The sequence below is a fragment of the Eurosta solidaginis genome, chromosome 2 (assembly GCF_040869045.1).
Source record: "Eurosta solidaginis isolate ZX-2024a chromosome 2, ASM4086904v1, whole genome shotgun sequence".
Taxonomy (NCBI): domain Eukaryota; kingdom Metazoa; phylum Arthropoda; class Insecta; order Diptera; family Tephritidae; genus Eurosta; species Eurosta solidaginis.
In genome coordinates this window covers 104,445,405-104,460,193 of record NC_090320.1, presented here as the reverse complement: position 1 = coordinate 104,460,193, position 14,789 = coordinate 104,445,405, and the positions used below count along the sequence as shown (strand labels likewise).

The window sequence follows — 14,789 nt, the reverse complement described above, 5'->3', positions numbered from 1 at the left end:
AAAAAGGAAGTACGGAAATTTCTGCGCCACTATCGATCAAAAATTTCAATCTATTGTCTTTATCATAAACAAAGAGGCGACGTGATGGAATTTCATCCAACCCATTACTTGCCGCCAAAGTAATAGGTGGAATTAGTTTTCCTGATATTCCTGTGGCTTGTAAGAGCAAGGTTTGACACATTTTCTCGCTTTACTGCCATAACGATAGTGATATCTACAAACCCAATTTCGAGAATTTGATCTATTTCGTGAATGATTCCTAATAATTGATCTGGAAGCTCTTACTGACCTATTTTCCATGGCCCGCTTAATAGAACAAACTTCCGTAGACAACTTTGCAAAACCTTCACACCTTGAAGAAGTAATTTTTACTAAGTTTTCTACAGTTTTTTCATATTGAGAATTTGTAGTTGCTATATTAGTAGTACAAATTTCATTTTTACTCATAACCTCCCACATATCATCAGCTAATTTAAGCATATCCTGAATATTTGAAGCATTTGACCCCGTTAAAGCTAAATTTAGATTTTTGGGCAATTTTCGTAGCCAAAGTTTCTTTAATAGATCAACGCTAAAATTAGTGCCAGATAACACTAACAGCGATCTGTATAATTCAGAGGGACTTTTATCTCCGAGTTCTGAAACAGATAACACTTGATCTAGTTTTTTACGTTCACTTAGTGAGTGACGTTCTATTAGATGTCTTTTTAAGTTTTCAAATTTATTTTCCAAAGGGGGATTTTAAATAATATCAAATACTGTCATAATCACCTCTTGAGGAAGTGAAATTATGAGATATTCGTATTTGGTACTATCCGAGGTAATATTTTTGGATGCGAATTGCGCTTCAATATGAATGAACCATGCTTCGGGATGGTCATTCCAAAAGGTTGGTAATTTTACCGAAGTCGCTGCTATTTCAGAGTGTTGATGTGCATCAAAACCATCTGATGTTTGTGGCAAATGTTGAATATTGTTATTATTATTTGAATGTGTGAAATCGATTAATGATAAAGGATCTCGGGTGGGAGTACGCGTAACCATCGTGAGAATTAATGAAAAGGGAGTTTACACAAATTCAATTACAAAAACAATAAAACGTATATATATATATATATGTATATAAATATATTTAAAAAAACATAGATATTATTATATAATTAGTTTCAGTATACTTGTTATTGTTGTTGGTATTGTTATTGATGTTACTTTAGCGTCAGCTGTTTGTGCTGTAGTAATGGCTGAGCCTGAGGCTGCACAGAATCTCTTCCACGTTGTCGATTGAAATACGATTTGTTTAAAAATTAATCAAATCCAAATTAATTATGCCAAAACGAAATTATTTGATACATTTTTGTTGCATAAAGTTTAAATTTCGTTGTTTAACTTCTCTAAAGATCTCTTTATAATACCAAAGGGAATTTTCCAATTTTGTAGTTTTTCTGTTTTTATTCGTTCTTCGTATTTAAATGGCTTTAACTGTTGATGTGCGCTGCACCTAAAAAAATGCCGCCCTTCTGCTATACAACAATGACGAACTACACAATTTACCTTGAAGACACGTTTGCTACGCCTGCGCAATGACAAACTTCTGGTGGTTTGATTTGGTTTATCCTCTTATTCTTTGACTGTTGTTATTGTTGTTGCTGTTGCGCATACATATATACATACACGTTCACTTTTTTACTGAATCAATCCGCTTTACAAATGTGCTATGTCCAAAATAGTCATACACCCAACTCTGCTCCTGCCCGCATACACGTTCACTTTTTACTGAATTAATCCCTTTTCCAAATTCGCTTTGTTGAAAATATTCGTACATCCAACACTATACACGGCAAAAAGCTGCAAGGCCGGATCGCCAAAAATGAAACTCAATAAGCTTCAATTTAATATATCTTTTCAGGTCAAATTTATTTTATTTTATAAAAATTTTCTTTTCAACAATTTGATTTTAAACACATAAGTTATAAGTTAAAAATTATTTTATATATTAGCAAGTTTTAAATTGAACAAATTATCAGGAAAATATGAACACTACAACGGGCAATCCCCGATTAAATTACACAAACAGACAAAATTGGTTAATTCGTGGTAGTTCTATAAATAGAACAAAACAGCACCAATACCAAAGTTTCTTTGAAAACCGCCGTACCAACAAGCATAGCTTTAACACATAATTGCATACGAAGTATGCAATGTGTAAAAGATTAAAATATGCAAAAGAAGGCAATTGGGAAAAACTTGAAAACAACGAAGGCATGGCGTTGCTGAATGCGTTTGTAACCATTTCAACTATCGTAGGAATGCGGGTTCGACTCCCACTCCCGGGAGAAAAGGCTTTGAAGAGATTTACAAGGTATAATCGAAACAGCTATCGCCTTGTCCGTCCTGATATCACGTTGTTTAAATTTTTCCCAAATTATTAAAAAAAATTTTTTTAATTATTTTATTTTCAAGTTTTTAGTCTTTATTGAATTGCCTATTATTTCTCATTCTATTTAGTTCATTTAGTGACTCATTATTACAAGGACTCTTTCCTGACAATTTGGTACAATCTAAGTCCTCAATACATAATCCTTCCAAAGACTTTACTCGACTCTGCGCCTCGTATGCTTGTCCCTCCAAAGTATTTTGATGTCACTTCTACAGAACTGTATGTAATATTTGTTCCAAATATGAGCCAAATCGGACCACAAATACGAGTATTTTTAATACCTCAATCCTTGCGCCACCAATGGCGATTTTTTCATATGTCGCTTTCTATTCATGTATGTAATATGTGTCCAAATATGAGCCTAATCGGAGCACAAATACGATTTTTTTCAATATCTCGATCCTTGCGCCACCAAGCGGCGATTTTTTTCATAGGTCGCTTTCGATTCGAGTATGTATTATGTGTTCCAAATATTAACCAAATCGGACCACAAATACGATTTTTTGAAATATTTCGATTCATGCGCCACCTATCGAAGTTTTTTTCTTATTATTGCATTGTCATCGGGTTCTGAACTATATTCCAAGTTTCCATCTTTTAGCTTATCGGAAAGTTACTTAAATATGTTTTTTTTTTTTTTTTGTATTTGTTAAAGAATATATTAGTACAATAAGATGTTGAGGTCTTTTCTAGTACAACAATAATTATCAAAAAGATAGTAGACATAATTAATGAATCAATTGCATGTCAAGAAATACTTAATTTAATTATGATAATTAAATTAGAATAGAAAAAAAAATTACAATGAAAAACCCGCAAGGTATACATAAGTCTACAAATGTATGTATGAAATGGATATAATAATCGAATTCAGAGGAGCGCATAATTAAAGAATAAAATAAACTGATAAATAAAAATAAACATGAGACTATAGTTAGAAGTGAAAGCAGGAAATAGCAGACAAAGAAAAGAGAATAGTAATAGTAATAGTATTAGCAGTAGTTGTAACTGGCCATTATTTTTATATCTCTGCAATTTGATTTTCAAAATGTGCGTAAAGCAATTGTTTATAGTTGCCTTTGTTTAGTTTATTGCTAGTACTTGATGGTATAGAGTTCCATAGACGTATAGTGTTGACAAAGAATAGTCTTGCTGATGCAAGCGAATTATAATGGGGTACAATTAGGTCAGTCAAACGTGCCGATCTGGTGAAAACCAACTTTGTATATAGGTAAGTAGGTGTTCTAAAGATCATAAGCTTAAATAAAAATATACAGTTTCTAGCCTTAAGATGTCACAACCTAAAAGACTATGAATCCATGGAGAAATATGACCAAACCTAGGTAGGCCATAAACATACCGAGTGACGTTATTCACCAAGACCTGGACTTTGTGCGCGGAGTGACTATTCAGCTTAATATATACCAGCTCAGAATAAGTAATTAATGCGAGTATCAGCTGTATAGCAAGTAGACGCCTAGTGCCAATAGCGGTGTAAGGACTAGACTGTCGCAGGTTGCGCAAGGTTAAATATACTTTGTTTATTACCGAGTTAATATGATCGCTACACGAGAGCTTAAAACGTAGGATTTACTACAGTTAAGTAACAGCCCATTGTCCGTAGCCCAACTAGATACGGCTGACAGGTCTTCATTGATATTATAGCAAAGGCGATCAGCTTGCTCCATGGTGTCTGACACATAGAGCTGAATGTCGTCCGCATAAGAATGAAGTCTCGCGTGCTTGCACAATACAAAGATGTCATTACTGAATAAGCTGAACAGTAGGGGGCCGAGAATGGAACCTTGAGGTACTCCAGCAGAGAGCGCTTGTAGTTGTGACACATCTACTCCAATTCGAACCCGCTGAAATCTGCACGATAAATAGCTACCCATCAAGAGTAGCGCACTTTTACCAAATCCAAAATAAAACTTTAGCTTCTTTGATAGTAATGAGTGGTTAACGCAGTCGAATGCTTTGGAAAAATCAAGTAGGAATAATAAGGTTAAGTGACTCTTATCAAACGGAGTTCGGAGATCATCTAAGATCTTAATCAGCGCAGTAGTGCAGCTATGACTTTTCCTAAAGCCGACTGTGGCGGAGAAAGAAGTTTATATTCATTGACATGTTGGGAGATCTGTTCATGCATTATGGTTTCAAAAATCTTAGAAAGAGCTGACAGGATGCTAATCGGACGAAAGTTGGATGGTCAACTAGGATCCCTCTTTTTAGCTATAGGTAACACAGTTGCTATTTTCCACAGGGTTAGGAAAGCAAGAGGTGGTAATGGCATGGTTAATAATGTGGGCAAGAGTTCTAACAATGTAAGGTAACACTAGTTTAATGAATTTGATTTGCAAACCATCTTCACCTTCAGCATTATAGTTAATTTTAGAAACACAACTGCCCACATCGTACTCAGTCAATGTGGAAAATTCAAACTGTGCTCCTTCAAAACAGAGGCTCTCGCGGGGAACAAATGGAGGAATAGCATTACGAGACGCACTACAATTACAAAATTCGTGCCAGCCAGCCTGTCAAGTCAAGCTAAATAAGACCGTTTAAAAAACATAATACAATCACCTACAGTCACCGATAGTCACTGAGAGTCACCGAAGTAAATTAATGCTCTTATATGGTACATAATAACGCCGTTAATATCAATTATTTTGTGACATTTCCACGTGCCCTTGGTTCATTAACAATTGTTTTTATCGGCCCACTGAATGGCGTTGAAGGCCTATAACAATACCATTTTTTTGATAATTATTGTCTTTTAATTTTTCTATAATTGAGAAACTAATTTTTATTATGGAATAGAAAAGAGAAAAGTGTTCGGACTCTTGTCATAGCTGTGGAGATGGATCTATTTCGAAGGTTACTAAGTCTTCCTAATCAGTATGCTTTGGGCACACAGCGCTAGCCATTTAGCAACACTGCGGTGGTTTGTTTGACTGATAATTTGCAACTTCTATTCCTCTTTACCATCTATATTTTTTGTTGGATTTTTTACTGTCAATTACTTGGTTTATTAGCAATAATTTTTATGATAGTTTTTTTTTATAATTTTTTTATAAACTATTTTTTATTATGAAATAGAAGATATATAATTTTCCAGACACTTGCCACAACTGCGCAGATAGATCCATTTTGAAGGTTGCTAAGCCTTCATCATCAGTACACTTCGTGCCCACTGCGCTTAACCATTGAGCTACACAGCGGTTGTTCATTTAACTGATTAGCTGCTACCTCTTTTCCAACTACATTTTATCAGCGTTGCGCCATCTGTTGCAAATCAGTAATAGTGTTAGATTTTTGTTTACTGTCAATTACTGGAAATGTCAAATGTACCTGACAGTTTGAGCAATCAACCACAAGCAGTAAATAAACCCTAACAACAACGTTCTAAACATATTTTTATCTAGGAACTTAGGGGGTTCAATATGATATGATATCAGTTTGGTGAAACGTACTCGCTCTCCCTTGTGGCTCTAGTGTTGATCGTCCCAGCATCAGTGCTTTAGTCGTGGGCTTATATCGAATAATTCCCGGCGATTTGAAAGCTCACCATAAGTTTACCATGCAGAGCATTACAAACATAGCTCAATGAATGGAGGTAGATGACTGTGACAGGTCTACAGATATCAGCTCAGGGTTATGAACTGAATTGCCTTATGGCTGTACCATACCATAGAATCTGACCAAATGTCCACCCTCACAACTAACCGGCCACTCGACTTCATTACGACTATAAACGAAAAATTCCCCTCTCCATTCTGACTGATAACCGATCCGACAGTTCCTCAAATCGGCTTCGGTGTTGTTTGATACCGATTTGCAAGTATCGAAAAAATACGAGATTTTCCAACTTCATCTGCAATTATAACCAGAGTGATCTAGGTCGACATATGGATTTAGGGGCATCCACAAAAGAATTTATTGTAGATATGACACAGTGATTGATCACTTTTAAAGAATCGAAAGGAAATAACGCTTTAGGAACACAAACCTCAATGGAACGTAAGCTGTGGCCGCTAAAGGGCCAGTCCTTAACCCTAACGCCATATTTATTACCATATTTTTACTTATCCATATCAAATTGGCATCAGTTATTGGTGCCTTATCCTAAAAATTGTGAAAATATCATAAAAAAGAAGAAAACGCAAAAAATTGCAAACATATACCACAAAAAATAAGTCTCTTAGTCAAAACACATCCAAAACAATAAATAAAATCTACAAAAAGCTAATAAATTCTGCAACCCAAATATTTTTAGGTTATTGATATGAGTCATATCATATGACGAAAAACCAACAACCAATTGGTTGGCTATGGTATGGTTATGGCTTTAGCGTTGTGGTATGGCACCATTAATCGATTACATTGATTTCCATAAGGTTGGTTCCATCAGCTGTTTTTTTCTGGTTATGGTTAAGTCACCATTAACTGGCCCTTAATTCCTCGTTAAGTTCGCCAAAATATAATGACAAAAGATGCATACATTTTGGCGATAAAGTTGTGTCATATCCAGAAAAGTGCGCCAGGATTTTCTGCTACCCGACTCTCGACTTAAATGTATCTATATCTGTTCTATTTTTATTCAGTAAGGGTATTAATTCAAATAAACTTGGGAAACAGCAAATCCGGAAAAGCGATATCCCTTCCTTAGCCAGTAAAGAAGACACTTGGAATCGCTGTCCCCCCTTTAATTACTACATAGCGAACCCACCGGGCGGCCACCGTGGTGTGATGGTAGCGGGCTCCGCCTACCACACCGTATGCCTGGGTTCACACCACGGGCAAAGCAACATCAACATTTTAGAAATAAGGTTTTTCAATTACTTAGAAGAAAACTTTTCTAAGCGGGGTCGCCCCTCGGCAGTGTTTGGCAAGCGCTCCGGCTGTATTTCTGCCATGAAAAGCACTCAGTGAAAACTCATCTGCCTTGCAGATGCCGTTCGGAGTCGGCATTAAACATGTAAGTCCCGCCCGGCCAATTTGTAGGGAAACTCAAGAGAAACACGACGCAAATTGGAAAAGAAGCTCTGCCTTAGATCTCTTCGTAGGTTATCGCGCCTTACATTTATTTTTTTATTTTTATATCGAACCCAATGTCACTGTTGAGAGATATGATTTCTAGACTGTGAAGGATTAAGTCTATTTAGGAACCAGCATTAACCGCTAAAACAATATCAGCTTTGTAATCAAACGGATAATAACTCTTGCCAACAAGTGCTACTTTGGGCTGAGTGGGCAACTGAAATGTAAATTCCTCTCTTGACGAACAAAAATCACGCTCTACAAGTCACTCAACAACATACCTTTCCTCAGGTATGGGTCATGTTATGCGAATGGAAGAAGACGCTCCGACCAAAAAAGTATTTCAGTCGACACCCCCAATGTGTTGGGAGAGGCTCAATTGGCGTCAGTTATCGTGAAACAGGGATAGCGGGCGAGATTTGTTACGAAACAGCCAAAATCACTTTAATTCTTAAGCGCCAATTAATGACGATGATAGCATATCGAGTCCCCCACCCCACCAAAATAAAAGGAGGTACCATAACTTTCTAAAGGGCTGCGTACAAATCCGTGGAAAACCCAACCCCTTCGATAGATGCGGTGTGAGTACAAACGAGCTACCAAATAAATAGTTATCACCCTAGTCATCGCTATAGGAAATATGCGGGTACGATACGACAACAAGTCGAGTCGTTCGCGGAAGGCCTAAGTTCCTTTTATTTGTAATTTGCTAATAATTCATGAGGACGACGATTTACTTTGAAGAATAAATGCAATTTGTATACCTTTTTCCAAATAATTTGAGGAATCCACTGAAAAAAAAATGAAGTCAGTAAGTGACTTCTTTGAATGACTCATAAGTCACGACTCTATAAAGCCTCCATCATTTTTAGTCTCTAGTCAAAACTAGTCATTAGCTGCATTTGAGTTTTAAAGTCAGTGACATTCTTTTACAACCCTTATATATTTACATTTTAAAAATTCCAGTGTAACCTCAATTCGTAGATTTAAAAAACTCTTAGCTCTTGTTAAAAAATTATAAATTCAGGAAAATGTTCGCTTCTATTGCATGCTAATTTACACATACTCATTAATTTTTATAACTATCGTTAAAGGTGAAAAAGTATTCTCGCATCCGCATTGAAAATGTTATAAAAAAAATAAGAGCACGTCATCGTTGGTCAATAATGTATGCACAAGAATGCCTTTGCTGCTCCGAATCTACATACTTTGCACACTATATCAAAAAAGCACTAAGTTTATGGGCCCTCCTTTTTTAATTATAGCACTTTTACTACTCCCAGCAGCAGTAGGAGACTTGACAAAGAAAATCATGGTGTCAAATGGAATAAGTAGCCATGATAGCAAAAGGCACAACCACGAAGATGGCGGCTTGATAACAGAGGCCGTTAGTGTAGTTGGTAACAAAGGAAAAGGAAATGTTATAGGAACCGTGCTCGGCGGAAGTGGCGGAATAATGGCAGGTGATACTGGCTCTTCCTCCATGCTAAACAGTAAGTTCATATCATAAAGTAGTAATACTCACAAAAAAATTAAACAATGGAAAAATCTTTCGCTGCATTGATGTTTACATCCATTAATGGAGAATCCAAATAAGAGAACAGAGTGTACATTAAAATTTTCTTTACTAGGAGCCAGCACTACTTTTAAACGGCGTAAAGATTTAAAAATTCGCTATTAATTTGTTTTTAGCGGTTGTAAAAAATAAATGTGTTGCACAATTTTTTAGGCCTAAGTATTCCAATAAAACAGACGATCAAATTTGTTTCTTCCATATAGAGCGAAATGGCTTCATGTACCTAGTATGTATATGCGCCTAGATAAGCGTTCACGATATACTATTTTAAGGGTGGCAACTCTGTTTTGCTCTAATAAGTAGTAAGTGACGAGCAGCCGATGAGAGTGTACGCCGCTCCATGCGTAGTATCAATCTTAATTAATATACATTCATACAATATTAAATTTCATATTAATAATTTTATTAATTAACTTTTTAAATGTTTAAACTAATGTGCGAGTGTTCATTTATTTAAATCGGATACACCAAACCCTGTTTCCAGCCCCTTTCAGGTCAGAAGGGCATGAATCGGCGTAAGAATTATGGAATTGCAAACAACGGGATAGTGAGACTCCGGCAGAGTGGCGTCGGTGCTCCGCTGGCATTCTTCGAACTTCATTGTGTATTGAACGTTGAGTTCAAATATATTTAAAAAAAAATAAAAAAATAAATGTAAGGCGCGATAACCTCCGAAGAGATCTAAAGCCGAGCTTCTCTTCCAATTTGCGTCGTTCTCCTCTTGATTTTCCATACAAATTGGCCGGACGGGACCTACATGTTTTATGCCGACTCCAAACGGCATCTGCAAGGCAGATGAGTTTTAACTGAGAGCTTTTCATGGCAGAAATACACTCGGAGCGCTTGCCAAACACTGCCGAGGGGGACCCCGCTTAGAAAAATTTTCTTGTAATTGAAAAACCTTATTTCTAAAATTTTGATGTTGCTTTGCCCGGTGTGCGAACCCAGGGCATACGGTGTGGTAGGCGGAGCACACTACCATCACACCACGGTGGCCGCCTTAATTAAGAAAGAGATGTTAACGTGAGTTACATTTGAAGTAGAAAGTGTCGTATGTATACCATTTGCGTGAGCGAGATGTGTAAAATTCTCCATAATCGAGTTAACCGAAGAAGTAATATTCACTAAGTAATATAAAAACGTACGGTGGCGAAAGAAAGATGAACGTCTAATATCTCTGAACGGTAGCGTGAAACATATAAGCGTGTATGAAACAATAACGTGCCCGGTATCGCAAATGGTAAGAATCGGGAAAGTAAAACGAACGAAGCCAATTTCTAATTAGAAACTAACAACAACGAGAGCATGCATAAACACACGTACAAAAGCGTATAAAAACGAATTTTAAGAAAGGGTAATTATAATAACGAAAAACGTAAACAAACAAAATGCCGATGGCAAATATTAGTAGTTTAAAATTGGCGGAGATTAAAGAGCTACTCAGTGAAAGAGGATTAGAGTCAAAAGGGCAGAAAAACGAGTTAATTTTGCGATTAAGCCAAGCGGTTGGCACGGATGTAATAGATTTTACTCAAGCGAATATGCAAGAGCAAATTAATGAGTTGCGCGAAATGTTTGCTTCGATGATGCAAACAAGATCATGCACCCCAGTTAGTGTTGTCGCGAGCATATCGAATTCGCAAAACGGTCAAAGGGCTATCGAAACGTCGGTGGTAAATGGTAACAAAAGAAATTGCGGAAACTATACTGGACTTCGATCCAACATACGAATCGTCAATCACGGTTGAACAATCTATACACAGAGTTAATAGTGTTATGAGCGCTATATCAACATTCAAGTTGATATTTTAAAAAAATCTTTTATTTTGGTTTGCAATATAAAATTTATTTTTGTTTATTTTTGAGTTTAAATATTTTCCAACTAATTAGAATTTTCTTTTTTTGAAGTTATTCAAAATTTTAAGTTAACACGAAAGCTCAATTAAAATTATTTTAAAAATTAAAGTAAAGAGTACAAAGTAGTTAACACTATATTTACTCCCCCTCCAAGAAAATTTGAAACAAACAAATTATTAATTAATATTAAATGTAACCTTTTTTTGGTTTTTGTTGTTTAATGTATTTGTATTGAAATTAGTGTTAATAAGTATGTTTGCTGGTTTAAGTAAATCAATTGAAAGATTTTTAATAGTATTTTTGTATTGAATTGTAAATGTTTTATGTTTCTTAGAGATAACTTTAAAAGGTCCTTCATAAGGTGATTCTAAGTTAGATTTACGAAGAACTTTAACAAAAACATACTCACAATTTTCTAATTGTTTAGGAATGAAAAAATTTTCTTTGTTATGATGAAAAACTTTAGAACGAACAAGCGAAAAATATTCTCTTATTTTATGAAGGGCGTCATTAGAAAAATCATGTTCTTTATTACTATTTGAAATAATTAATTCACCAGGTATTCTAAGTGTTTGGCCATAAACAAGTTCAGCAGATGAACATTTTAAATCTTCTTTAATAGAAGTTCGTAAACCAAGTAGAATGAATGGTAAAATGTCAGACCAATGAACCGAGTCGCTTGATGCTATAATTGCTGCTTTTAAAGTTTAATGAAATCTCTCTATCATGCCATTTGCTTGGGGATGGTAAGGAGATGTATGAATTTTATGAGAACCTAAAAGTTTAGTTAATTCTGTAAAAAATTTTGAGGTGAATTGTGAACCTTGATCTACTGTAATATTTAATGGTATACCAAATCGTGGTATATAATTTTGAATAAAAGTTTTTACTATAGTATTTGTTGAAATATCTTTAAGCGGATAAGCTTCAGGCCAACGTGAAAATCTGTCAATAGTTGTTAAAATATAACAATTTCCATTTGAAACTGGAAGAGGTCCAACAATATCCATATGTTCAAAACGGCCTGATGGTATTTGATTTTTTGGATAGGAGATTTAGTATGTCTTGAAGTTTTGGATTTTTGACAATTGATGCAAGATGAAGTCCAATCGTTAATCTCTTTACGCATGTTAGGCCAATAATATTTATTTTGAATTAATTTTCTAGTTGTTCTTATACTTGGATGAGATAATGAGTGAATTTTGTCAAATATAATTCTTCTCATAGAATGTGGAACATAAGGTCGAAAAGGTTGTAGAGAAACATCACACCATATGTTTAAATTAATAACTGGAATATGAATTTCTTTTAAATTATTTTTAGAATTTGGATCAGAAATGGTTTTTTGTAAAAATGTATCAGTTTGTTGTTCTTTATATAAAGTTTCTAAATTTATATCTTGAGTTGAAATTGCATTTATTTCTGGAATACGGGAAAGTGTATCGGCAACTATGTTGTCTTTTCCACGTATATATTAAATAACATTTGTAAATTGAGCAATATATTCAAGATGACGTAGTTGACGAGCAGATCTATCTACTTTAGAATTTAGAACATGAATTAAAGGTTTATGATCAGTATAAATTGTAAAAGTTCTACCTTCAAGAAAATGTTTAAAATGTTTAATTGAATTATAAATTGCCAAAAGTTCACGATCAAATGTTGAATATTTAGTTTCTGTTGTAGTTAATTTTCTTGAAAAATAAGCTAAAGGTTCTAGTGTATTATTGTTAGTTTGTTGAAGAACTGCTCCAATAGCAACATTTGATGCATCTACTGCTAATGATAAAGTACCATTTTTGTCGAAATGTGTAAGTAAAGTATTTTTAGCAAAAAGTTTTTGAACATTTTCGAAAGCTGTTGTGGTTTCATTTGTCCAATTTAATTGTTTGAGTTTGTTTTTAATTGCATGTGTTAACATTTCATGCAGAGGACTAAGTTCTGTTGCTAACATTTTAATATATCTGTGATAGTAATTTATCATACCTAAAATTTTTTGTAATTTATTTATAGAAATTGGTTTTTCAAAATTTTTTATGATTTCAATTCTATCTAAAGATGGTTTAATACCTTCGCCTGAAATTTCGTAACTTAAAAAATTTAATTTATTTACACCGAGAGTACATTTTGAAGGTTTGATATTTAAATTATATTCTTCAAGTCTTTTGAAAATTGATTTTAAATGATTTATATGTTGATCTTCATTATCACTGGCAATAAGAATGTCATCAATGTATGTAAATACAAAATCGAAATCAGAAAATACTTCATTAATAAAGCGTTGGAAAGTTTGAGCACTGTTTCGTAAACCGAAAGGCATTCTTACGAATTCAAACATTCCAAAAGGGGTAGTTATTGCCGTTTTATGAATGTCTTCTTCTGCCATTGGAATTTGGTGGTAAGCACGCACAAGATCAATTTTGGAAAAAAATTGTTTGTTTTTTAAATCAATTGTTAAATCGTGAATATGTGGTAAAGGATACCGATCTGGTGTAGTAATAAAATTAAGTCTTCGATAGTCTCCGCAAGGTCTCCAATGATTTGGTTCTTTTTTAGGAACGAGATGAAGTGGAGATGCAATAGGAGAATTTGAGGGTCTGCATATACCCGTTTTAACTAAGAATTCAAATTCAGCTTTAGCAATTTTAAGTTTGGTTGGATCAAGACGTCTGGGTTTCGAAAATGGTAAAATACCTTTTGTTTCTATCCTGTGAACCGTATGGTGTTTAACTTTTTTAGTATAATCTGGTTCACAGGTAATAGATGGAAATTCATTAAGTAATTTTGAAACCTTATTTTCGACAATAGGAATTTTGAGTGAGAAAATATCAGAAAATCCAGAAGATCCAGCAACTTTAATTTTTGTAGTAGAATCCATTATTTCTTTGTTTTTAATATTGACAATAATTCCGAATTTTTCTAAAAAGTTTGCTCCTAAAATTGGTGTATCAATGTTCGCAATAATGAATGGAAATTCAAAATCTCTTCTTAAACCTAAATCAATTTTAAGTAGTTTTGTACCGAAAGTTTCAATTGAAGAACCGTTTGCTGCAGTTAAAGTAAGATCCGAATTTCTTTTATAAATTTTAAATTTAGAAAAAGGAATAACTGATACAACTGCGCCGGTATTGATAAGAAAATTAAGTTTATTGAATTTATCAAATATGAATAGGCGACGAGTAGGTTTAATAATAATTCCATTATCCGTCACCGTCATAATGGATTGTTTCAGTTTAAATTTTGTTCGGAATTTGAATTATGATTTTGATTGAAATTGCATGGGGGTATACATTTAAGAGCGTCATTATTATTATTATTGTTTGAAACATTTCTGGATCTTGAAAAATTTCGAGATTTAAATCTAGTTCTATCTTTAGATCTTGAACGAATATATAATTGATTAATATCATTAGAAATTTTATTTAAATTTTGATAAATAGCCGTAGTTAATTCAGTTAAATTTTTAACGCATTGTTCTAAAATATTATTATTTATACTTGAGACTACAGGAGATTTGGAAGAATGAGGTTTATTGATTAAATCAAAAAGTTTGTCAGCTAAAATAATAATTTCATCTCTGTTTTGATTATTATTGGAAGTCAAATGAATTTGTATTTCTTGTGGTAATTTACGAATCCACAATTTAAAGAGTAATTCTTGGCTAACTATGGAGTCAGAACCTATAAGTGATTTCATAAATCTGAATAATTCAGATGGTGAACGATCACCAAGTTCAGTTTTTGAAAATAATTGTTCTAATCATTTTTCTTCGTTAAGAGAAAATCTTTCACATAGAATTTTTTTGATTGTATCATATTTATTAAAAAGAGGAGGAGGGTTAATAATATCTAAAATTTTAGATATAGTATCTTGTTGAAG

At 34.0% G+C, this 14,789-nt stretch overlaps 1 protein-coding gene across 6 annotated transcripts in view; it reads left to right on the top strand.

The window, feature by feature from the left end:
- LOC137240117 (neurotrimin-like) overlaps positions 1-14,789 on the top strand; it is a 2,444,277-nt gene that overhangs the window by 420,097 nt on the left and 2,009,391 nt on the right. For 3 of the 6 annotated variants that reach the window (XM_067766050.1, XM_067766052.1, XM_067766049.1), the window contains exon 2: positions 8,572-8,970. In XM_067766050.1, the coding sequence (XP_067622151.1) occupies positions 8,658-8,970 (313 nt within the window). In that variant the 5' untranslated portion in view covers positions 8,572-8,657. The remainder of the gene's footprint in view (positions 1-8,571; positions 8,971-14,789) is intronic. The other 3 variants (XM_067766054.1, XM_067766051.1, XM_067766053.1) reach the window with 2 other exon arrangements.